The sequence below is a fragment of the Anopheles merus genome, chromosome 3R, assembly GCF_017562075.2.
Source record: "Anopheles merus strain MAF chromosome 3R, AmerM5.1, whole genome shotgun sequence".
Taxonomy (NCBI): Eukaryota; Metazoa; Arthropoda; class Insecta; order Diptera; family Culicidae; genus Anopheles; species Anopheles merus.
Genome location: NC_054084.1, coordinates 20,711,168 through 20,734,643, shown reverse-complemented (window position 1 = coordinate 20,734,643; position 23,476 = coordinate 20,711,168). Strand labels below are relative to the sequence as shown.

The 23,476-nt window shown below is 44.1% G+C and overlaps 1 protein-coding gene across 9 annotated transcripts; it reads right to left on the bottom strand.

Moving 5' to 3' along the window:
* Positions 1 to 803: 803 nt before the first annotated feature.
* Positions 804 to 22,215, bottom strand: LOC121595922 (sodium- and chloride-dependent GABA transporter ine). 9 transcript variants are annotated; one of them, XM_041920370.1, is made up of 11 exons: positions 22,075 to 22,215; positions 13,680 to 14,472; positions 13,364 to 13,592; positions 7,088 to 7,275; positions 6,877 to 7,011; positions 3,199 to 3,421; positions 2,856 to 3,123; positions 2,448 to 2,789; positions 2,034 to 2,375; positions 1,790 to 1,966; positions 804 to 1,724 (listed from the first exon to the last, which is right to left on the bottom strand). In XM_041920370.1, exons 2-11 carry the CDS (start codon positions 14,116 to 14,118, stop codon positions 1,410 to 1,412), a joined length of 2,658 nt encoding a protein of 885 aa, XP_041776304.1. In that variant the 5' UTR covers positions 14,119 to 14,472; positions 22,075 to 22,215; the 3' UTR covers positions 804 to 1,409. The 9 variants fall into 9 exon arrangements, with proteins under 9 accessions (XP_041776304.1, XP_041776300.1, XP_041776307.1 ...); XM_041920366.1 differs by having other exon boundaries at positions 13,680 to 14,423; XM_041920373.1 differs by having other exon boundaries at positions 13,680 to 14,342.
* Between the last annotated feature and the right edge of the window lie 1,261 nt (positions 22,216 to 23,476).

Sequence of the window (23,476 nt, the reverse complement as noted above, 5' to 3'; positions counted from 1 at the left end):
TGTATCCGTCACTTGGCACATATCGTTTATGGAACAGTTTCAGACACAGAAGTCGGTATCAGATGTTCAGTTCGGTTTGAAATAGAGTTATATCAAATTGACACAAAAAGGAACTGGTTCCGGATGGCTAAAATAAAATCGGAATCAGTTCTGGTAGGTAGGTACCGTTTGTAATCGTTCGTAATTCTGATAATTCTTGACAATCAGACAATTCAGCAGATTCCGATCATTTTATACAATTCCAGACAATTCCAGACGGCTCCTGATATAGAGTCAAAACCTGAGATATCCTAGCCGAAATCTCTAGTTTGGAGCTAAAGTCCTTAGCAGACTGGAGAGGAATATCTTAAATATGATATTGAAGGCTAAATCCATTTTCCAGGGATAAAACATGATCACGAACAGTTTCTTTCCGAAAGAGGTGCAACTCTAAATCGGCTCCAGGATTGGGATAAATTCAGTATCATCTCCTGCAAGTAGTACCTGGAACTGTTTTACTAAACCAATAGAGTGTTGATTCTAGTCCCAGACCAAGAACCGCTAGGATATTTGCAGCTTTCCGTATAAATTCAGTATCTGTTCCAGTGCCTCCAGTTATAATGAATTCATTTCCTGCTCTACTTCAGAACATATTTCAAACCAGGATGGAATCGGCACTAGTTTCACCTTGAGTGCGTTTTTGATATTGCGTTATCTCGTATTTCTCTGGATGGCCAAAATTACTCGATCTTAGAACTTTCAAGGATCTTTAAACCATTCACCACAAATATCAACCCCCAAAGCGATCCCCAAACAGTAAGACACTCTTTAGTATTCTGAATTTATTACGTTCCAGAAACCGAGCCTAGCCGGGCTTTACAAATATCGTACATCTCTTTATTCGTTCTATTCCTAGGCCACGACTAAACTTGGTTTGTCACTGAAGAAATTAAAACATTAACGAACGATTCCGAATTCTCTACACAACCATCGACGAAGCGGCAAGCTCTTGGAGCCTGCACGATATTACACGCTAGAAAGAAAGAAAGCCTAGTACAATGATTGCCCAGGCAACGACGCCCCAAAACGCTAGACTCGCTCATTGGCTCGTATCGCTGCCAAGAGCAAACAGGCATGAACACGGCATCGTAGCGATCGTACCTCGATCGTCTACGGATAATGGATTAGAATGGGGCCGTTCACGACGAATTCACGATCATGTGCTCACGCAATATGGTAACTAAGTTTGGGGTGGTTGGTGACACACTGTTTGTAACTAAAATTATTGAGTTGTCTTTTATCCGCACACGTTGGGGTTGGGGGTTTGCTGTGTTTTTTATATGTAATGCTAAACAATTACCTAGAAATGGGTTAAACTTTCCAATGTTTTGTTTGTCACTGGCACGATCAACGTTTTCCACCAAAGGGAATCATCGCGTTTCACCGTTAGAGTTTGAATTCTGTGGACCGTTAGTGGTTGAAGGAGGACTGTTAGTATTGGTGGTACGCAGCATTAGCTCTTCTTGTGATTGCTGGTGTTGCTGTTGATGCTGCTGTTGCTGCTGCAGCTGTGTGTACTGTAGATGTCCGGGAGGTGGCGGCTGCAGTATGAGCGGAGCACCGGATGTTGACTCTACGATTGTCATTTCCGGTCCCAGTTCCTCATCGGGGAAGTCATGATCGCAATGATGTTCACCACATATCTTACACTCGTATATGTTTGGCTTCAGTGTGTTTAGCAGTTTCTGGAGAAGAGATCAAGGTTAACTTACTCCCAAGTCCTACATTATCACGCCACAATTCTGCCTACCTCGCCGAACGTATTGCCCTCAGCCCGAACGATCTGATACACGGCATAGGATGGAATGCAAACCAAGGACGCGGAGGCAATGGTCCATCCAAGCCCGTGGGCCCAGCCCGGATAGTGATACTTTCCGTTGTGATACGTTGGCGCTTCGTAGTTGATCAAGCTAAATATCCACAGTGACTGAAATAGCATAAAAAAAATGAGTCAAGTCTTGCAGAGCTCCCCAAACATCCGCTTTGTAACTCACGATCAACAGCAGTGGGACAGCGATCAGCAAGCAGAACCGCAAATAGAACGACGGATACCGACCCGTCATTTGCTTCACGTTCTTCGACAGCCTATTGATGCCATAGAACCAGGCGATCGCGATTGTCTCGAAGAAGGCCAGAAACATGATCGAAACCGACGCCGCATAATGATCGATCAGCTGGAAGAAGTAGATCCCGCCCTGTATGAGATTGGGCAGCCCGGCAAAGAACGAGACGACACACACGATCAGCACCAGCAGCTCGTGGTAGACGAGCTTGCGCTTGATCCACCGCGGAAATCCATCCTGTATGGAGGTAACCACAACTTCGACGATCGCGAACTGTGGGGGGTGTACAAAGAGGGAATCAATTTAAAGAACAGGCTTCCAAAAAGCCTCTCTCAGTGATCCTACCTGACTGTTCAAGCCCAAGCAAAGCAACATGAAGAAGAACAGTACGGCCCACAGCTGAGCGGCCGGCATCTTCGCCAGTGCCTGTGGATACACCACGAAGATCAACCCGGGCCCACCGCTGATCACGTTCTCGACCGTCGTGTTCTGCTCGAGCGCTATGTTACCGATCGTCGCAAAGGCAAAGATGCCAACGAGCAGACTGGTGATGGCATTCACAAACGACACTGCCAGCGTGTCGTGCAGGATGTTGTTGTTGTACTTGTTGTAGCTGGCGAACGATATCATCGACCCGAAGGCGATACCGATCGAGTTGAAGTTCTGCGCCGCGGCATTGATCCAAACCTGCAAGTATGGTGGCCAGATTGTGAATACGACTCCAGGATAAGATGACTTCAAGACTGTACTCACGTTAGCCCTACCCAGCTCCTCCCAGTTCGGGCGGAAGAAGTAGTGCAGTCCCTTGTCCGCTCCTTCCAGTGTGAGCGAGCGGCCAAGAAATACGACAATCAGCACGAACGGCAGCGTGGCGGTAAGGTAGCGTACCTTCGCCGACGATTTGATCGACTTCCAGATGGCAAAGTACACCAGTATCCAGGCACAGACCAGGCACGCTACCAGCTCCCAGCGCATCGCACCCGGATACTCAATGCCGTGGCTTATCTGAAGCACTTTATTTCTGTGGAAAAAGAAAGGCAAAGTATTACTGGATCTTGAAGAAGCCTGAGTCCGAGATCGATGTGCGATGGCTTACTCGAAAAACTCCTCCGTCGGTGTGCGGGACATGTCGGGGCGTGTCAGGTTGTGCTTCAGGCGCTCCGGTATCCAGCAGTCGGGTGTGTTCCAGCGATGCGAACAGTCCGTCCACGGGAGCTCCGGCCGGAACGAGGTGAAGAAGTAGTAGATTGCGTACGCAATGATCACACTGTAGTACGTGGACATTAGGAATGAAACGACCACACTCGCCAGACCGGTACCTTGGGTAAGGATGAATAAGCATAGGTTTGATATTCCGCTACTTGAGGGATGTTGGTTTAAACATCTAATATCATAGACATATGGTTATGATCCTCGATTAGTAAAAAGACTTCCGGGTAAAAGCTTCATGTTTGAAGAGGTACATGAAGTACAAATGACAATGTTTAGGGAAAAAACTGAAATAATTATAGATCTTATAGCCCACGCAAGTCGCCGAAGACGTAAGGGAATATATTTAGATTTAGTATATATTTGAAAATCAGTTACAAGGATCATTCTACCATTTCATCTAATTGGATAACGATCAACATATATAGACCACAGATGGAAAAGGCATAAACAATCACGAAAAGAAACTTCTGAATAGGCTGGAGCCATGTTTTAGTAAGTAACTAGTTATCTTTAGGCTTTAGCTGTACCTATAGTGGTATCTGAATATAATAGTCATGCCCCATTACAGATTTGAACTTAATACTATACATTTAACCATATTACCGCATATAGCGAGGAGTTTACATGATACATGGTGGTTGTTTGTATTTAGAAATATAGGATCATTGACAAATTGAGTCACTGGTTCACGTAACTTTCTTATATTCAATTGTAGACAGTCAGTTGCCTTTCAACAGGTAATCTTCAAAATTATAGTAATTACAATTCAGTTCATCTTCAAAATAACCTGAATTACTCTAGCTTTATATTAAACATCAATTTTAAAGGCAAACGAATCATAGATAGTCAACCATAACAATGCATTAAACAAAGCTTTGGCCAACTTCAACTTAAGAAGAAGAACAAAAAAGGGGCTCAATTGCCCATCAACATTAGATACCTCAATGGACCTCGTACGCTTAGTTGTGTGCCACAAATTTAAAATCATTCTGCCCTTGCATGCGCATATTATGGCTCAAATCACAACCCACAAAACCGGCCGCCCCGGAACGCGTGTATGCGTTTTATATCCACTGCAACTGCAATCTCACCATGATCTAATGCCATTTAGAATGCATTTTTTTTTGCGTTCTCTACCATTCGTGTACGCAAAGCCGGATTCGGCAGGCAATTGTCAAGGGGGGAGGAGCGCGAGCGGGAAAGCATTGTTATGAAACGATGGCTCTGATTACGGCACGCGGTGTCAGTCGCGCACGTTGCGCAACAGTCACCACGTGGTGCGTTATGGTGCGGAAATGCATGGCCATCTAATTAATGCGTCCGATTGCAGTGCAGTAAATCAAAAGGCTTCTCTATTCTTGCCATTTCCTTCCTGAGGGTCGGATGCATCGGGCGATGCTATTCAATTATCATTAAAAATGCCGCTTCAGTTCGGTACGAGTGGCGATCATCAAGCTGTTGCAAAAGGCAGAAGAAGCTTCATTAAAAATCGATTAATTGAAACGCGCTGTTCAATATGGGATGGAGATGACCTAACTATGGCTTAGAATCGTGTGTATCTTTTCAAAACTATTTTTAAACCTTTTGCCGTTCTCCACACCTTAACCTAACTCAATAATGCAACAACCACATTCCCAATTGCTGCTGGCTGCTTGTTTTTATCTTCCCTCGTTTAAATACGCTGTAGCTAAAATGGTATTTAAATTTTCATGATTTATTGTGACAGCTTTCCCCTTAAGTAGGGGGGTGCTGGCGTAAACAAAACAATGCAAATAACCGTTTAACTGCTCGATTAACCACCGGATCATGTCTACCTCCCTTAAAGTCCGTTAGCAGCGAACTCCCTTATCGATACCCTCCCCGGCCCTGTTCACAGTTGCATTGCGCATGCATTATTTATCAATCACAAGATATGGACGATCGATCTGGCGCGGGTGCTAATGAATGATTTATTCAGCCACGCGTGATCGCCATCTTGCCAGTGGTACACAAATGGGCGGTCCGCCGATCGTAACTTGTTCCTGGTTTGTGTGTGTGTTTGCATTTTTTTAAATACTTCGCCTATTCCTCTCTTACTTCTATTCGTGAAGGCGTAAGACAGATCATAACGACCGTTTATTAAAACCAGGTGCCAGCCTGTCTGCGTTGACTGCCCACCGTTAAGCATCGGCCTGGCGAGGCGTACAGCGATTATGTTAAAAACACGATCACCAGTACGCACACTTTCGTTTTGCACAGTGCCTCTGCGCGCCATCGGCCATCGACCAATGATTAATGATTGACACTTCACTGCCGTACTCAGCAGCCACGCTGCGAGGGGGTTGTTGGTCATTAGCATAAATAAATGCGACACCGTCACGACACCGTTTAGTTTGCTACTACTGGTACGATGGGAGGAACGGTTGGAACGGTTGCAGATGCAGGTAAAGTGCATTCCATCGCAGTTAGCAAGTGTTGATTTTTACAATTCTTCTTTAATAACTGATCAATCAATCAACGGCTGATCGTTGTAAGTGTTGACAATGTGCTGTCGGAGATGCTCTTAGGGAAAAGCAGAGAGCACTTAGGCAAGATGATTGATCGTGTCGAAATGGCTAAAGGAATTAAATACAGCACAAACAACTTATTTAAGCGGTATTTAGAGATGAATTTAAAGCTAACATGGAGAATTTTGGTTACAATTATTAATGAAGAATGAAATGAAATTGTGAAGCATTCAACCAACCAAAGGTTGATGTTTCGTAAAAGTAGTAAATAATTTTCTATAAAATTAAACCTTTTTAAACTGTTGAAGATCTTTCAGATAGCTATATTGGATAGAAAATAAGATTCAATAATTCGTTTATGTCTGGTTTGGTGCATGTAAAAGACAGTTTAATGATTTTAAATTAAAAACAAACCAAACAAATACTTGCTGCTACCTCTATTCGCTAGCTCCAGTTGGAAGCCCTGCGCGAATTTATAATTGATTACTGTAATCCATTAGCAAACTTGTAAACCACGAGTTCTGCTTGTCCCCACCAAAGCAGGAAGCTCTGGGCAAACACATTTCTTGTCCCGTCGTGACATCACCAACCCGCCTACCCAGTCAGAGCTATTTAACGCCACTGTTCCCGGAACGAGATCAAGCGGTAAGGTTCGGTCGAGATTTATAACCCAACTGACCTCGGTCTAGGGTCGAGCAGAAGCGGAGGTAAAGCGCTAGGGAGGAACGAGAGAATAAAGTTCTCCAACTGCTGAACTCGCTGATCATTAGTGCTCCCGGTTGGTTTGCTCCGAGCGTGCCATTAATGAATTGAGCCGTCATTCACAATTTAGATTTCCTCCCGGCGGCAGCCCCCGTGTGCCGGCTTCATTCATAAACCGCTGGCAGGACAGCTTTATTTGCGTTCATTTGTTAAACGCACTGTTGACAGAGCCTGCTTAATTGGGTGAGGTTTTTGGGAGAAATTAATTCTAAATTTAACGACCGCCTGTCAGCACATCGAACGACTCGCGCTAGCTGCAAGCGACGAACCCTTTGTGTACCGTTTGACATTTAGGTTTTCATGTTGCTACCCACCTTTAAACAGCGGACAGAGCTGCCCTAGTGCACCGATCGGTCCGCGGCCCGTATACTGGCCGACGGCCAGCTCCATGAACAGCATGGGTATTCCACAGATCAGCAGAATGATGAAGTAGGGCACGAGAAACACACCTGCGAAAAGGGAAGAGGGGGGGGGGGGCGCGTTAGAGGGTCAACGCTAGCCGGGCGGTGCTGGTGCCGTTGTTACCTCCTCCACTCTTGTAACACAGATACGGAAATCGCCACACATTTCCCAGCCCGACCGAGTATCCGATGCAGGCCAGCACGAACTGCATCTTGTTCGCCCAGTGCTGCTTGCGCGGTTTGAGATTATCAAGATCGGAATCATCCGACATGCCGCCGTAGCTTTCATTCTCGTACGTTTCATCGGGTGGGCTGCAAAAGAGTGGTTAGAAGAGGATTAATACCAGTTTTTTACATAGAGAACAATTGAAAAAGCCTCATTTTAAGTTATTTTTGAAGATTAACAATGAAATTAAGATCAAATATTCGTCACATCAACATTGAAGCATAAATTAAGACCTTGAGGCGCCAATAGAATGACTGTTTAGCATCTGCAGTCTAAATGTTAACCTAACTGCCCAGATTTAAAGCAGCCAAACCATTAAAGAAAACAATATTCAAACAACAAACACGAAACGTTCCTCCCTTCTCCAGCGCAAACGAGGTGTCAAAAGACTTCCTGTTATCACATAACCAAAAGCGGATTTGGAGCACTTTTTTCCCCCTACAACTGTTTGAACGGGGATAAGCTCACTTCCTGCTTTGCTGGGAGCATAATATCGGTTTTTGGACATTCAGCACCTTCCACCGGCGATCGTGTTGCACTAACTAATTAACATCGTTCAACAAACTCACACGAGTACAAACAACACGGCGCAAGGTCGCAGAACTCCGAAGCCTCCACCGAAGGGATGTAATTTCAGCCCGTGTCAGCAAGGGGCTATCGCATGTATCAACATTCCTTCGCATTCGTTTATTTGGTCTGGCAGAAGTGTTAATAGATCGATTCGAGCATTACACCGAATGAATTACACGATCATTACCACGATCGTCGCCAAGGATAGCAATGGATATGATACTGTGATCTATTTTGGATACCGGGCAATCTTATTTACCGATCGTTTACATACGTCTTTTTTGGGAAATGTTTGTCCTCATCATATTATTCACATAATTAGCACTTTCCACTGACATGAAGTCGGGTCTTCATCGTTTGCGTGCCGTTTGTGTGAGAATACAGTAAAAGCTTCAGAATTCACCCGTTTCTAAATGAAATGACGGAAATGAACAATCATCGTGGCACACTAGAATGATCGAAATTGAGAACGATCGACTTCGTCCGAGAGGAATGGCATGAAGGAGTTGGATTTCGTGAAATGATATCTTGCACAATTCCAGACCGTTTGCGGTTTGTGCAATGAACTGTTGAGAGATGAGCGAAATGTGGCAAAAGTAGTACGCGTTCGTTTAAATACAATTGTTCATTGTGCTCTAGATGTGCCGCCATCAGCATGCCAGGAACGGCTTTTCTTATCATCCGTTGCAAAAATGTAACCATTGTGTGAGAGACATAAATCTAACAACATATCTATTAAATGCTTGACTGTCAGGACCAAGACAAACACAACTAAGGCAGAGTTTACGGACGCTTGAACATGCGAATGCTTAAAGATCAGACGCTGCTAGCTCCTTCTAATCTTAATCCAGCATGAAAAGCTGCACATAAAAGTTAGACACACGTGCTCCTCATCCCTGGACGGATGTTGTAAGCCGTCAATAAACCTGGCAAAGGTCACTGATTATAAATTTCTTTAACATTTGCTTAAATGCTTATCTTTTTTACGAGCAAATCGAAATTATCTCACAGGCACTGTTTAAGAATTCGTGTTGATCACTTAAAACTCAACCTTTTTTTGGTAACCTTTGCTTCACTTACTCGCCAATGTATCTTCGCATCATGACTGGACTGTTCGGGTAACTCGGTATCCCCGTCATCAGGGGCGTTCTATCCGTTGATCCGGGTGTTCCATTCGCTTGAACAGGCATTTTTAACGGCTGATGATGCTCGATCCTTTCAACGCCATTAGCCGTAGGCTCTAGCTTGCAGCCGCCCTGCACACTCATTCTGAACACGTATGTATGGGTGTGCTTTGAAAAGTTGCAAAAACTCTTACAAACACTACACCATATTCACTTTAAAGCGCGACAAGTGATACACTATGTCCACGGGAATTAAACTTTAAGCTCCTATCGTCGATCTCCCTGAGCTTGTGGCAGCGATAGCACGACTGTGATCGCGGGACACAACTCCAAGGATCTTTAAATCACCACTAAAACCCCTTGATCCCAGCTGAAACTGGATCGAAGCCTGGAGCGATTCGTACCGGTTCACGTTCCGGATCGCACTGAGAGGGACTGTGCTGGCCCCCGTGGCAACATCCAAGCTTTTGGGCGTTCTTTTTGTTCCCTGCCACGACATGGCACCAGCCACCAGCCTTTCGGATGTGCAGTGGCCCATCTACGTCATATCAGGGCAGGTGATAATCGTCTGTGACAACAATGGTACAGTCCATTTACGGTACAGTCGGAGATGGAGCAGCGCACGTGAAGATAGTGTATTGAAATATAAATATTATTATAATAAAATAATGCATGCATAGCACATTTTTAACATCTTTTGATCTCATTAGTTAAATTTTTAAATTATTTAGCAGCTGATTTAAGAAAATTCCAGCTCAACTCTCCATCTGTGTACTGTACTCTCGCTCGTGTAGATCACTGCTCGTTATCGCACTATATCCGATATTTATCATCCAACCGGACACTTTAATCGCCCAGCAAAGCAAACCGTCTCTTTCTGCGATGGCAGTGGGCACGGAACGAGGGTAAGCGTGTGCGGCAAACAGGGGAAACTGGTCCGGCAACGTCAAGTACACGTTTGCGCACAGTGACACGCTAATGGTTCAGTTGGTTTATGACGATGGTTAAATATTTGTCCACCGAATTCACGGCCTTTGCCAAGCGACCGGCAGCTGCTGGCGGGAGAACTGATTCGTGTGCCTTGAAATGGAGCAGCAGACACTGGTACTGTGCTGGCCGCAAAAAAAAAAAAAAAACTACACAAACAAACCGAATGAACCGGGCAGGTAATAAGGTTTAGTGTTTTACTCCCTTTTTATGTGGGGAAGAAAGGCCTATACGCATTAATGGCATCTCATAAGGATGTTTGCTAGCGTGCAGGCTAACAACATGTGTGCTGCCAATTATGCAATAAAAGATTGTTTTTTGTCATTGGCTTTCTTTTGGAGTGGAGATTAGAGAAACAATAGCTATTATGAGGTACAATAGCAATTACTATTATAGCGTGTATTGCTATGCCTGAGGACGAAAACATTCAAACCATTTTCAAGCATCTTTTATCGTGATATTTCAATATGCTACTGTTTTATTGTACATTGCATCGGTACATTGCCTTGTTACTCGAATAAAATGAATAACATTCTTGGAACCATTCAAGTAACGGCATAATTACTTCATAAATTTTTTATGGTTATTTTATTAATTTGAATTGTGTTTTGCTAAAAGCTAGTCAGTTTTTTTTCAGCACTCAATGTCAGCTTTGTATTGAACTGTAATTTCTCTACAACACGGATATAAGGATAGCCGGATAAACGACATCCCAAACTATCTGTATAATACATATAAAAGCTATATATGGCTCTTAGACACAAATATGTGAAAAAAAATCATAACAGATTAAGCATGATTTGTTTTTTTCCCTAAACTAGTCAACATTATTCTTCTTCTTCTTTGGCACAACAACCGCTGTCGGTCAAGGCCTGCCAGTACCCACTAATGAAGTGAGCTTGGCTTTCAGTGACTTATTGTTACCATAGCAGGATAGTCAATCTAACGTATGGGGGCACGGTTTATTCGGGACTTGAACCTATGACGGGCATGTTGTTACGTCGTACAAGTTGACGACTGTACCACCACCAGGCCCAGTCGAATCTCTCGAATCGAATCTGACAGTTGCTAATCGAAGGCAAAAATTGTGTTATTGAATTGGACCGAGTAGCATACACCATCTGACGTGTGAGCAAGTGGTAGACAGCGGTGTCTATTCAAAACGACTATCGTTATAAACAAGAAGACTGTTGTTTGTTATGCTGGTAAACCCTGTAATGATAATATGTTGTAACAGCAAATGAATGTTGTCCTTTTCAAAATAAAAACGTTTAGACTTTAGGAAAGAAACATAAACAACAAGATCTTGATAAAAGCTTCTGTAATCCTTAATGTTCTTTTCCCTTAATAAAAGCTGTTCTTTTCCAAAACCTTTGCGAAAACTAGTGATTAGCATGGTATGGAATTACAAAGCTAAATAATCACTTTCAAACTCAAGAAAAGAATCGTGAGCCGCATCCTACCATATAATAATACATTATTCGCAAGTCAACAAGTGCCGGTCTCATGGTACAGTCGTTAACTCGAACGATTTAACAACATGCCCGTCATGGGCTCAAGCCTCGAATGGACCCGTGACCCGTGATATGAAGGATTGACTATTCTGCTATGGGGAAATGAATAAGTCACTGAAAACCAAGTTCATTAGTGGCCTTGACCTGACCTACAAAGATGAGTGTGCCAAAGAAGAAGAAGAAGAAGAAGAAGAAGAAGAAAAAAAAGAATAAGAAGAAGAAGAAGAATAAGAAGAAGAAGAAGAATAAGAAGAAGAAGAAGAAGAAGAAGAAGAAGAAGAAGAAGAAGAAGAATGAATGAAAGTCTGTATAAGTTCTCATAAGCCTCTCGAGAGCCTGTATATCCCGGTATAACTGCGTAGAGCTTTACGCCAATAAGTTGATTGTCAAAAATAGCTCTTAAAGTACACAGAAAAACATAAAACTTTAGCTGAAAAATCGGAGGTATATTCAATGCTTCAAATATTTATATGCTAAAAAATTAAAACGATTTGTAGGAAAAGTTTTCCTAATAATGATGCTAATAACATTTTCCCTTCTTTATCCTCTTTGGGGTTTTACAGGAGCCGGGAATGAATTCCATTAAACCACCACCCAATGGTCTTATTAGAAAAGATAAAACATACCTTCACCGTCAAATTTACTGCTCAAGAACAACGAGCGTCTGATTCTTGATTATGGTAAATGGCTTGCAGCAGTTGCCAACAATAATTGGAGTTTTACGATCTCAAAACACGCCTGTCAAGTGTTCTTTTGTAGATCGTTTCCACCTACTAGTGTGATACAAACCCTGTGATTCTTTCCATATGCTCTGCAACGCTACATGATTATTATTCGCACACTTTGCTTCCCCCCACATACAATCAGTGACACATTTTGCAACAGACATAGTGCTACTTACTACTAACTGGGCCATTTTTCGAGTGCTGTCACCCCGCGCGTACCTTAAACCAGGGAGAGGGGGACCGGAGTGGCTAATCGAACGCAATTCCCCCTGTACCGTCACATCCCCACTGATGACAATTTCCTCAATTGAGCCAAACTGCTGGCTGAATGGATTAGAACGACACCGGACCGGGGAATGTTAGCCACAGCGATGCCTAAGCGACCTGGCGCGTGGAATGACCACGTCCACGCTCCATTCCGCCGGTGCCAATTTAATCCGCATAATTCACCGGCCCCGGCGGGAGGTGGAGCAGCTGACCTCATTCCGCAGACGTGCGCAGAGACACTTTCCGAAACCTCAAACTGTCTCTCTGTCGCAGTGTGTGTGTGTGTGGGGACTCGGCGCAAAATGTGGGTTGACAAATTTAAGCATTCATAGCAGACGGCAACGTGCCACGCTGTGTGCGATGAGATTGGGCTTTCGGTGGTCGCACGTTTCCGAGAGATTGATGCAGCCTGACAGCGCGGCTGCGCCTTGTATAAACAGCCGATTGTGGTAAACCACAAACCCCCGGCTTTGCGGACAAGATTGGAGGTAATTGCAACTGTTTGGCGCTCGCGCGCTCTCTCTCTCTGTGTCGTTGTCTGACTTCAATAGAACTTGAGCGCTCCCGATGAGTTTGAAGGCGAAAACGGCATTCCAGTACCTGCTTTATCGTACATTGTCAATGCTGCTGCTGCTGCTGTCGAAAAAAGGTGCAGCATCGCTAACTGAATTTGATTCCATTATCCCTCAACAATTGTGTAATCTAATAACGCATCTGGGTCATTATAAACGCAAGAAATGCCGTGCCTGGACGTCACACAATGGCACGCACGATCGCGTGTCGGGGCGTTAATCACTTTCCCTTCAATTGTATCCCTCCCCGTTCAGATGGAGAATCTGCTCAATTGAATAATTCTTCACCATCCCGCACTACTACGCACCATTTAGTGTGAGATAATGATCTTACGCGCTACCGTCAGGCACTGCGAGATGTCTTAAGAGTAGTACTCTAGCAGTTCCTGGAGCTCCTGCACTACGCACAACTTACGTCGGTGGGTTAATCATGGTGAGCAGCTCGTTCGGGGAGTTCGGCACCCGCCGGATGACCATACGCCGCCCATCGGTCGATCCCATCCCGATCGAGGCGAGCGATCGGATCGAGGTGGCATCGGAAAACAGCCGCGGCGTACCTCCGACATCGCTGAATATGTACGAACCGCTGCGGGCGATCGTCGTTTGCGGCTGCTGCACATTCGCCAACCCTTGCGGATCGTTCGCTGTTTGGAGAGAATGGCATTGTTTTAAGATGGCAAATATTGTTCCTGTGCACACACACACACACTCTCTCTCTCTCTCTACCCTACCTGATCGCACCGATCGTAGACTGTTGAAATATTTCGGCTTCAAATACGTCCCAACGGGCGCTGTGGGCACTGTGATCGAGCTCGGTCCACTTGACAGCGAACCCTCACCAGGGTCCACCTTCACTATTGGTCCCCCATTCCCACCACTGCCACTGCCACTAGGGACCGTTCCACCAGGGTCTCCGATCGCTCCACCCGTCTGGCATGGTACGATCACAAACTTGCGCCCACTTGTCCCCACCGTCGGAAGTAAGGCTTTCGTTTCCTCACTACCACCGGCGGAGCTGCCCGGTGGCGATGTGTTGCCAGCGCTGTTTAGCTTGCTCTGCTGCCGGAAGTTACTGTTGATGGCGGTATAGTGCAGATCGTTGATCGGGCGCCGATTCGGCACCGGGTTCACTGACTGTATTTCCATCTGGTTTTGTTCCTGCGTATCCATCGTTGGAGAAGCCGTGGGAAGCGAAGGAAACTGCGGCCTACCGCAGCATGTACGCTTTTCACTCGTTTGCTTTAAACTATACTATCACAGCACGCACGGGGATCGCTCATCGATTCGAGTTCGATCGACACGGACGCTCACGGGCCGTTATTAGCATTATTTCCACACACACACACACGCACACACACGAGGTTCTGTTGCTCCAGTGGTTGGGATTGCGATCACTATTGAGAAAAAGGCACACAAAAACACACCCACTCACAGTGACGGATTCATTTAGAGCAAAACAAATCACAAACTACGCCCTGCGGGATGGGATTGCAATAAATAAGCAACGAATGGTTCACGCCGTCCCTGCGAGACAATAGAATAATTTACACTTGAATTCCTTTACAACCCACCCATCTTCTCTCGTGGGTAGAGGAAGAAAGGTGTAAACAGTAGCAACACAGACCGACAGACACACACACGCACACATATTTTTAAACTCTAAACACTAAACAGTGGCAATAACTTTACTGGGGAAACCTCTTTTTTAGAAACACCGTTTTTTTACGATCGCAGCGTGAGAAAAGGACAGAAAGAGATACGTGTTCCGGTTTTGCTAAAAATACACAGCCAACATAATTTCCCACCATCCTTTCCCGAAACATTAAAAATACACTAAACCATTTCCATTTTTTTTTCTATTGCAAATAGTAACAACAGAAAGAAGTCAACCAACCAGCCATAAAACGGCATCAAAGATCGCGACCCAAACAGGGAGAGAAGGGGAAGCTCTTTTTACTCAAAATATATTTTAAAAAACACTATGAGTACGTTTATCACACTTACACAAACACACACACATACACAAACTCTGGCTCTACTCTGGCGCTACGCAGCTTCGGGCTGGCCGCAAGTACATTACATTCCTTTCACAGCGCGATCGTAAATCAGTTGCCCCCAAAAGCAAATCCTCCCGAAAGCCAAAGCACAACAACACAAAACTTTTCTCTCACTCGAAAACGTGTGCAGACGGGGTAAGACCGGTACAATCGGTCCGGTGGCAGTGGGCACGCAAGTAATAGCAATTTTTACGAGTATCTATTGCCTGTTCTTAAATTGATACCGGTGCGGGGTGTAAATAATGCCAAAGCAAAACAACACGGGATGGGCAGGGCAATTGGTACAGCTGTGTGGTGTGAGTTGAGTTGTGAAGTCGACCTGGTGGGGGGAGTAAGTTAAGGATTACACTTAGTGAGTGTAAATTTATTGCAATCAAATGGCGGGTGACGATTGATTAGGAAAAAGAGACAGCAAAAACAATTGATCTTTTTTTTCAGTTGATAAGATGATATAGGACAAATGTGCCAATAGGAAGGACATTGGTAGAAGTAAAGTTGTATTTGGATGATTTTAAAGTGCCAAAAAAGTACATTTTTGCAAATTTCCTGTACATTGCAATCGAAATACGTTTTATCTTCACAAATCTGATCACAATTATATTCAATTTTAATAAAACTTTCTTCTATGATTTCACAGTAAATTAGACTTGTTAGAGTTTTAAGTTAATTGTTCAAAAAAGCCTCAACTCTGTATTGTTAATTTAATGTGAAAAACTTTAATGCGAAAAACTGAAAGCTGCTTTCCGGATTAAATAAGCATAAAAATTTAAAGCATAGATCTAACTACAATAAATATTTCATAGTTGTAGATAATAATTATCATAATTATTAATGAAATAATTCATAAGTATCACAACTGCTGTAAATAATTAAGTATCAATTGCAAGTAACTAGCAAAGCAAAGCAGTAGATATAAAGTAAATAAGAGGTAGGTAGAGTAGAGCTAAGTTTTGTAAAATCTTAATGTAACTAAATACGTGTTAAGAATCTCAAAACAAATCTTAAAGTTTTACAATTCAATATCTCATATCATACCAGCTGAACAGTTCTAAATATCAATAATTGATCCTAAGGATCGCTTATTCTTATATGCTTAGGTTGTTTAGATATCTTGCAACTCAAAATATTCTTCTTTGCCTTCGGCTCAAAATCAGTCCTATTTTTATCATTTTAAACAATGAGGCTTTGATTCACTAAACTTACTTCTCCTTCTTCATACTATAATTAATAACAGAATTTGTACTGATCAAAACATTCACTACATGATCGTCCCTTATTTGTTTAATTTAAAACGATTTAAATCTCCTCAAACACTCTCTACCATACACCACCACCACATCTTACTTCACATCCCACCGCAAACAACGTCCTAAACGCGTAGGATGAGCAATGAAACAGAAATTATTGTCGTGTTTTAACGATCGCTTGCATGCCCAATACGATCGCCGAACCGAGCAGCAGCATTAAACGAATTTGTTGCTAGGAATCTTGGAAAACGATCACCGTCGTAAAACACGCACTAAAAATTGTGATGTGAAATACAAAGTGTTTCAAAAACACCGTTTCAAGACTACCCCAATAATCGATGATGCTGGGGCGGACAACAGAATTGAACAACGTTTGGTGGCAGCTCCAAACAGCTCAAAACTGCACATTCGGGCCGCATTCTTGCGAAGATGCTCATCCCGTGCTCGAAACGTGTTGTTGAACTCATGCCAAACATGACGCTTTCCCGGTGGCGGATGATGGCGGCTCTGGCTGTGACAGCAAACAACAATCGCAACACTCGCCAACTTCAGTCGGAAGTGGGCCCCGCCGAAGTGGTATACCGTGTCGCGTGTGTTGTCCGGATCAATGTTTACAAACACAAACACTCGTCGTCGTCGATGCGTTTTTACATACGCGAACAGTGTTTACTAACTGCCCCACATTGCTTTGATGGTGGTTAGGAACCTCTCCTCACATTAGACCTCGTCTTAGAACAGCCGGGGAACCTTCCAAAGGTGAATTTCTTTAGGGCGTTCGGTTTAATCGACCCCTTCGGCGTCCGTCCGGTTGCTGATAAGATTGGAAACACTCAACTCAAAAAGGGCACGTGAATCCCATCTGCGTGTGTGCGTGCGTGTGTTTATATGGTCGGTGTTGGCGTTTGATGGACAGTGTTGAATGGCAACACCGTTGACGCTTCTGCTGCGAGCTGCTGCTCACAGCTAGCTTGACAGCGATTTGATTCATTTCTTGGCACACTTTTCTGCACCACTGCCGCCGCCGCGCCGTACGTGAAAGAACGTTATGCAGCTGCCCTTATCAAACTGCGTTACGTAAAGGTTTGCCCGAGCTGGAATCCATGTCCAGGTCAAGCCACTATCTACAGCAAAACTATGCCATTTGCTCCAGTGCCCGACCCGGGGCGGATTACTGCAGCTGGGACCTGGGCTTCTAGTAGTAAAGCTGTTTACAACTAGCTTCAATTCCCCTTAGGCTATAAAATGGACGTGCAATATACGTCGGTTTGAAGTTGAGGTTTTGTTCAAATAATTGTGCTTCAAGAAATAATGATGTAGCAATAAGGAATGATCATCACCACAGTGTAATAAATAAATAAATGATTGTGTAAAATTGTTAATAATAGAGCCAAAACCTGCTAGAGACGAACCGAAATTGTAATAAATTCTAGAATCTTGTTGTGTAGAACTTATAAGATGCATATAAACACATCGAATTTAAGAAAGATTTAAAAACATTGCAAGATTTGACTTGACGACTTCTCGATAGGCTCTAATAATACTATTTTGGACAATCTATATGACATTTCTTCCATACAAACCTTGATTGATAGTCATATAGTTGAAAGTGTTTGTAAGAGTAAGAGTCGTAACGAACAAGACCATAAGTCATCATCAGAATTATCAGAATATCAGTATCAGATCGATAGAATCATCAGAATTCAGTAAAGATGGCTTCAGACCTATTGCTTCAGATGATTTCATATATCCTAAAAGACTTTAGTAAATTAGATGTAGGGCTTGAGTCGCTCATGTATTAGGATCATTAAAATCATTGCCGAGACTACGATTTGAAATCTCTTGTAATCATGCCATTAAAAAAATAATAACCTGCGGCAGAATGAGTATTTGAATGGCAGTATTCCAGCATATTATAGTTTATTTCCATAAAAATAGATCATTCACTATTTATGGCATGTTTGGAGTCAAAATCACCCATTCCTAGTAATGAAAATAACGAATCATTTTAGTTCGTTCATTCATTCTAATCATTACTTGATGTTCTATAAAAATTGGATATATATATTAGGAACTGGAGTGTAATATCGCCATAATAGGAAGTTTAGAGAACAAGAAATCCTATAATGGCCAATGAATACAAAATCCTTTATTCTATCTTCGTAGAAACCGTAGATTTTGTACAGTATTGCCTGTTCCTCATCAATCCCTTCATGACCTCATGAAGAAATACACAACTTTGACCAAACATGACGCAGTCATCCCCCAACCATTTTAATCGAATTCCAAAATCACTTATCAATCATATTCACCCAATACCTGTGACGTCAAGCCAAAGTCATCGTCACTTATCACGCCTTGCCCCGAAAACACGTGCGACAACGCCTTACGCGCTGCGAGCGGTACTTAGTGTGTATCGATAAACAAGTATTCCTGCACGGAAAAATACTCCTTCGCAAACCTTCACAACAAAGAGCGACAACCCGACGCGTCTGTGTTGTGTACGAAACCCGAAGAAAACCGTCCCTGCCCGAAGGTGGTTTGCAATAGCAGCGAGACACTCTGTTCCCTTCACATCCGTCCGATCCATCAACCAACCCCAGCTGGGTGGAGGATGTAGGTTCGCAGCCGTGTCAAGTTCGTGCGCTGGTGACCACATCTGGTCCCGCAACCACAAACCACGCAACCAATCAACGCTCTCTGCCCGCAGTGACACCGTTCCGTCATCCACAACAACAATAGCCAAAGCAGCAGCAGCAGCAGCAGCAGCAGCAGAAGAGATTGGCTAATTTTAGAACAGCGCTTTAGAGACAAGATAAACCATAGAAAGCCGAACAAAACAAAAAAGTCATTTAAACGAAACACAATGCCGTCTGGGAAGTTACGGCAGGGGAGGGAGTGAAACGAAGACACATCAACGCTATCAATATCCCGAACCAGACAGTTTTTTCGCGCGCACGTTCGTGATCTTGGGGAATGTACTGGGGTTACTACTGGCACATCGTGTGTCATATGTGTGCGTTCGTGATCTTGGTGCAGGTGGACAACAGATTACATTATCTCTCTCTCTGTCTCTCTCACACTATACCACTGGTGCAGACTTGCAATGGGACGTTAAGCGGGGACCTCCTCATAATAGGACATGCGCCTGTGTCTCAGTGATAAGAGCCACACTCCACCGACTGATATCCTCACAGATAAGTGAGATATTGATGAGATCTAGACAGGCTAGCGTTACACATTTCATGGAAAGGTGTGAGGTCTTGATCAACATTACTGGTACTAAGCAGGTACAATTCTTGTTTGTATATATATACTAATATACCCCAAAACAAACTTCAACAAAACAACATTCTTGAGAATCAAGTTTAGCCAAGAATTGTCTTCCAATTCCCCTTTGCTCGTTACAAAATCACACACATAGCTTAACCGACAAGAATTCCTCTGGTTTGAAAACCAAAAAAACAACCATTAATCTTTACTACGCTGGACGGTAGTGGCCCGGTGACTGGACGACGGCTTTTGGAATTAAACTTCGCATTAATCTTTGCACGCACATCACCGCCGTTTTTGTCTCACAGCACTTTTACGCCCCAAAACGCTCTCTCTCGCGCACATACGCTGTGGCCTAACCGGCCATATACACACACATTCGCACACACGCACAGATCAAACGAGGAAGAAGCAGCAGCAGCAGTAGCACCATTAATTAGAACATTGCTGCCGATGACATGACCGCGCGCGCGGGTGTGCTGTAACGAACGTATCTCCCGCGCCACACTCGTCATTCCGCAAAGGGGTAGTAGGGTTCAATAGTGTACTACTGTACTATACTACCAGGGGGGGGGGGATTCTGGTTCCGATGTCACGATGAGGTTGTAAGAATAGTCCGTTTAGATGCGGTGGCGGAGCGTCGGACAGTCGCACGGCTCTCGTACCGGTGCACGTACTTTGGTGTAAAACAAATACCCGCTGGTCACTAATTTTCATGCCATAATTGACATTAATTTATACATCGCGCTACACACTGAAAGGGGCACAGGAGGGGAGGGGATGGGGAGGAGGGACTGAGCCACTAACACACACAGGCACACTTGGAACGCATTGGCGAAACACTTGAACTTCACACACAATCTAGAATTTCACACACCCTTCGGTGGTGTGATCTATTTTTCCAATTCATTATCACGTTCACGCGTATTCACGGTATTCGTAATCCAGAGTGATAGCGAACACACACACACACACCAAATACATTCACATGATATGACACACACATGACTGTGTTCACCTTGGGTGCATCTCCGACGTCCGTTGCACCACAACGATTATGGTGCGAGCAGGCCGGGCTTAATTGGTTGCAGTAGGCGCTGTGTTTTCAACTGTCAAATTTTCACATCCAGGGATCGCCGCCTTCCTGTGCTGCGCTGCTCTGTGCTTCCCACACTTTGATTTTTTTTTGTGCGCTCTCTTTCTCTCTTTTGTCGTTATTTCCTAATTTTATGAAACGCTTTTTTTTCAATACATCATAAAACGATGTTTACGTTCTCTCTCTTACTTTCTACTTTTCCTCTCTTAAAGCGGGGCTCTTTCTTCAAGGCGTCCCACAATCGTTTGAAGTGTGGCACGATTTGCCGGGAAAGATGTTTTTTATTACTTTTCCACTTTTCCACTTTGTCACTATTTCTTTCGCTCAAAATTTACGCACGCGCACGCTTTGCGCCCCTAATCACGCACAAACACACAAGCACCCGCCGTGCGGGGGTGCGTGTGGTGTCGGTCCGATTGTCCGTCCGGCCGGTGACACAGTGTCACACGGTGCCATCTCATCTTGAGCGCATCACGAAGACTGTCGACCCGGACGCCGTCGACCCGTCCATCACGGCCCGGACGCGCACTCAATTGATGGGCACACACACAGCCGAACGCCGAGTGACACGACCGTGAAATCGGACCGCCGTTTGGCGCTGATAATCGGCGCACGCATGCACACACACACCGACACAAGCACACCAACAACAAAAAAATGCTAAGGGTTAATTATGAGGAAATAAGAAGGAAACACGACGAAACACACCGTCTTAGAGCGAAATAGACGCGGACGAGACGACGTGTGATGGAACAAGAAGCGAAGGAGAAACCGACACGGCCCCGAAAGGCTACCTGTTGATCGTATCCGCGTCGGGGCTAGAGGAGGAGGATCGTGCCGAAACAATTCACACACACACACACACACACACACACACACACACACACAACACGCACAGATTGTAAGACTGTTTTTGAGGGAAGAAATTAATGGCTATCACCAAGTGAAAGATCGAGCCAATCTCCCCCTCGGGTAACTCGCGACGCGACTAGGAACCGGTTCACACACTATCCGATGTCTGGTGAGACTGCTGAGCGCGGAAGTCGTAGCGATTCGTTCGTTCGTTTGCCGCGGACACAGCAGGAGAGACACACGAGACTGCAGAGGTTTCGTTACCGGTGTAATCTAATCGAACCGTCTTATCAATCGTCCCTGCGCGCTGGGCTGCGTACCGTAATGCCTTTTTGACTCATACCTTCGATGTGTCTTGTGCGGTGTTGCCTCAAGATGCCTCAATGGGGCTCTTTTTTTATCAGCCTCTACCTACAGCACCTTCACGGTAGAAAGAAATGTCTTCCTGCACGGCTCTTATCATCGTTCGCTGTGTAAGTGCAAGCGCGTGTTGTGCCGTTGTTACCACTGCACTGCCATTACCCATCAGCTCAGCTCACAAACCTGATTGAACCAGTGGCAGGAGTGGGGCAGGAATCCCGCACAAAACCCCCCAATAACTCACGATCAGCACGATCCGTCCCGGGGTCGGTTCCCCGGTTTGCTATCGCGCCGTACTCGAACGAAACAATCGACCAACTTCCACCAGCAGCAGCAGCAGCAATGAACCAGCCGCAACGGCAACAACCGACAGAGTGTGCACAATCGCTTCCAGCCCGGCGCGAGGAAGGCCCGCCCGATCGAGATGCAGCCGCCATCATTCATGCTCCCCCCCCCCCCCCGCACTGGGGGGGGGGGGGGGTGATTTTTGCTGTGTGCGATGTGCGGGAGAGTGTTAGTTGTGGCGCACATCAGGCGACAAATTGTCTTCCAGCTGTAGAGAGCGATTGAAGCGATGATTGTATGTGAGTGTGTGAGGGTAAACAGAGGAATAATGGAAAAAAAGGATGCTGCTGAATCCGGATTTTTTTTTTCAATAATTTATGATAAAATGTATTTTAAATAATAAAAAACACAATTTTTTTGAACAAAACGGAATTACTAACAACAATTCTAACGCCTGGTGCCGACGTTTTTTTGTGCAGCACTGTAATGACACATGATCTAGTAGTTTTCTCTCTCCATTACTCTCTCTCTCACTCTCGCACTTTCTCTAGTTGCTTAGTGAGTGTGTGAGTGTATCTCGTTCTATTGTTGCTTGTTTTACCTTCTATTATAGTTTTGCTTTTTTATTGCTTTGCTCTCTCGCATTCTTTTTGCTCTTTTCTGTTTTTCCTCTCTTTTTATTTTATTATTGATTGACTTTTATTAGTGTAATGTTATTATTGTGTAATGTTCTACCATTTAATTTAATACTTTTCTGTGTAAAACACATTATACAAGCGCTCCAAACAAACGTCGTGTCATTTTTATTGTTTTCTAAATACCTTTAATTTTATTACATTCATTAGCAACTGAGCTTTAGCTCAACCCGGCGTACGGATTATCATACCATGCAAACGCTAGATTGAATTGCTTTGTTTTGCCGAGTTTTTTTTTGCGAAACTTATCAGTAAAAACACAACACTCTCTGCACTCTCTGTTCGCTTACCTCGTGCTTCACTTTACTGTACAATAACATGAATTTTAATCACCAAACAAACATACATGCCACTGGGTACGCGCAGCTTATCATTGCGTTGTTTATGCTCATAAATAAAGGCAGCTTTCAAATTAAATCACACAAACCGCTCACATTCACAAGGCTCGGTACGGCCTATCACAGGGGGGAAAGTATTGTTTTTTTGAATTGAAATTAAAGAGACAGAGAGAAGAAGAAAGGAGTCGAAAACGGTTGTTTTAATTAATCAAATAGAAATTCTAGATTAGTAGGGTTTTTTTTGCAGACGAAAATCAATCTCACAGACGAATTCATCGTTAAAAATTATCACTTTTTTGTTCTGAAAATTTTCTCCACATCCCAAATC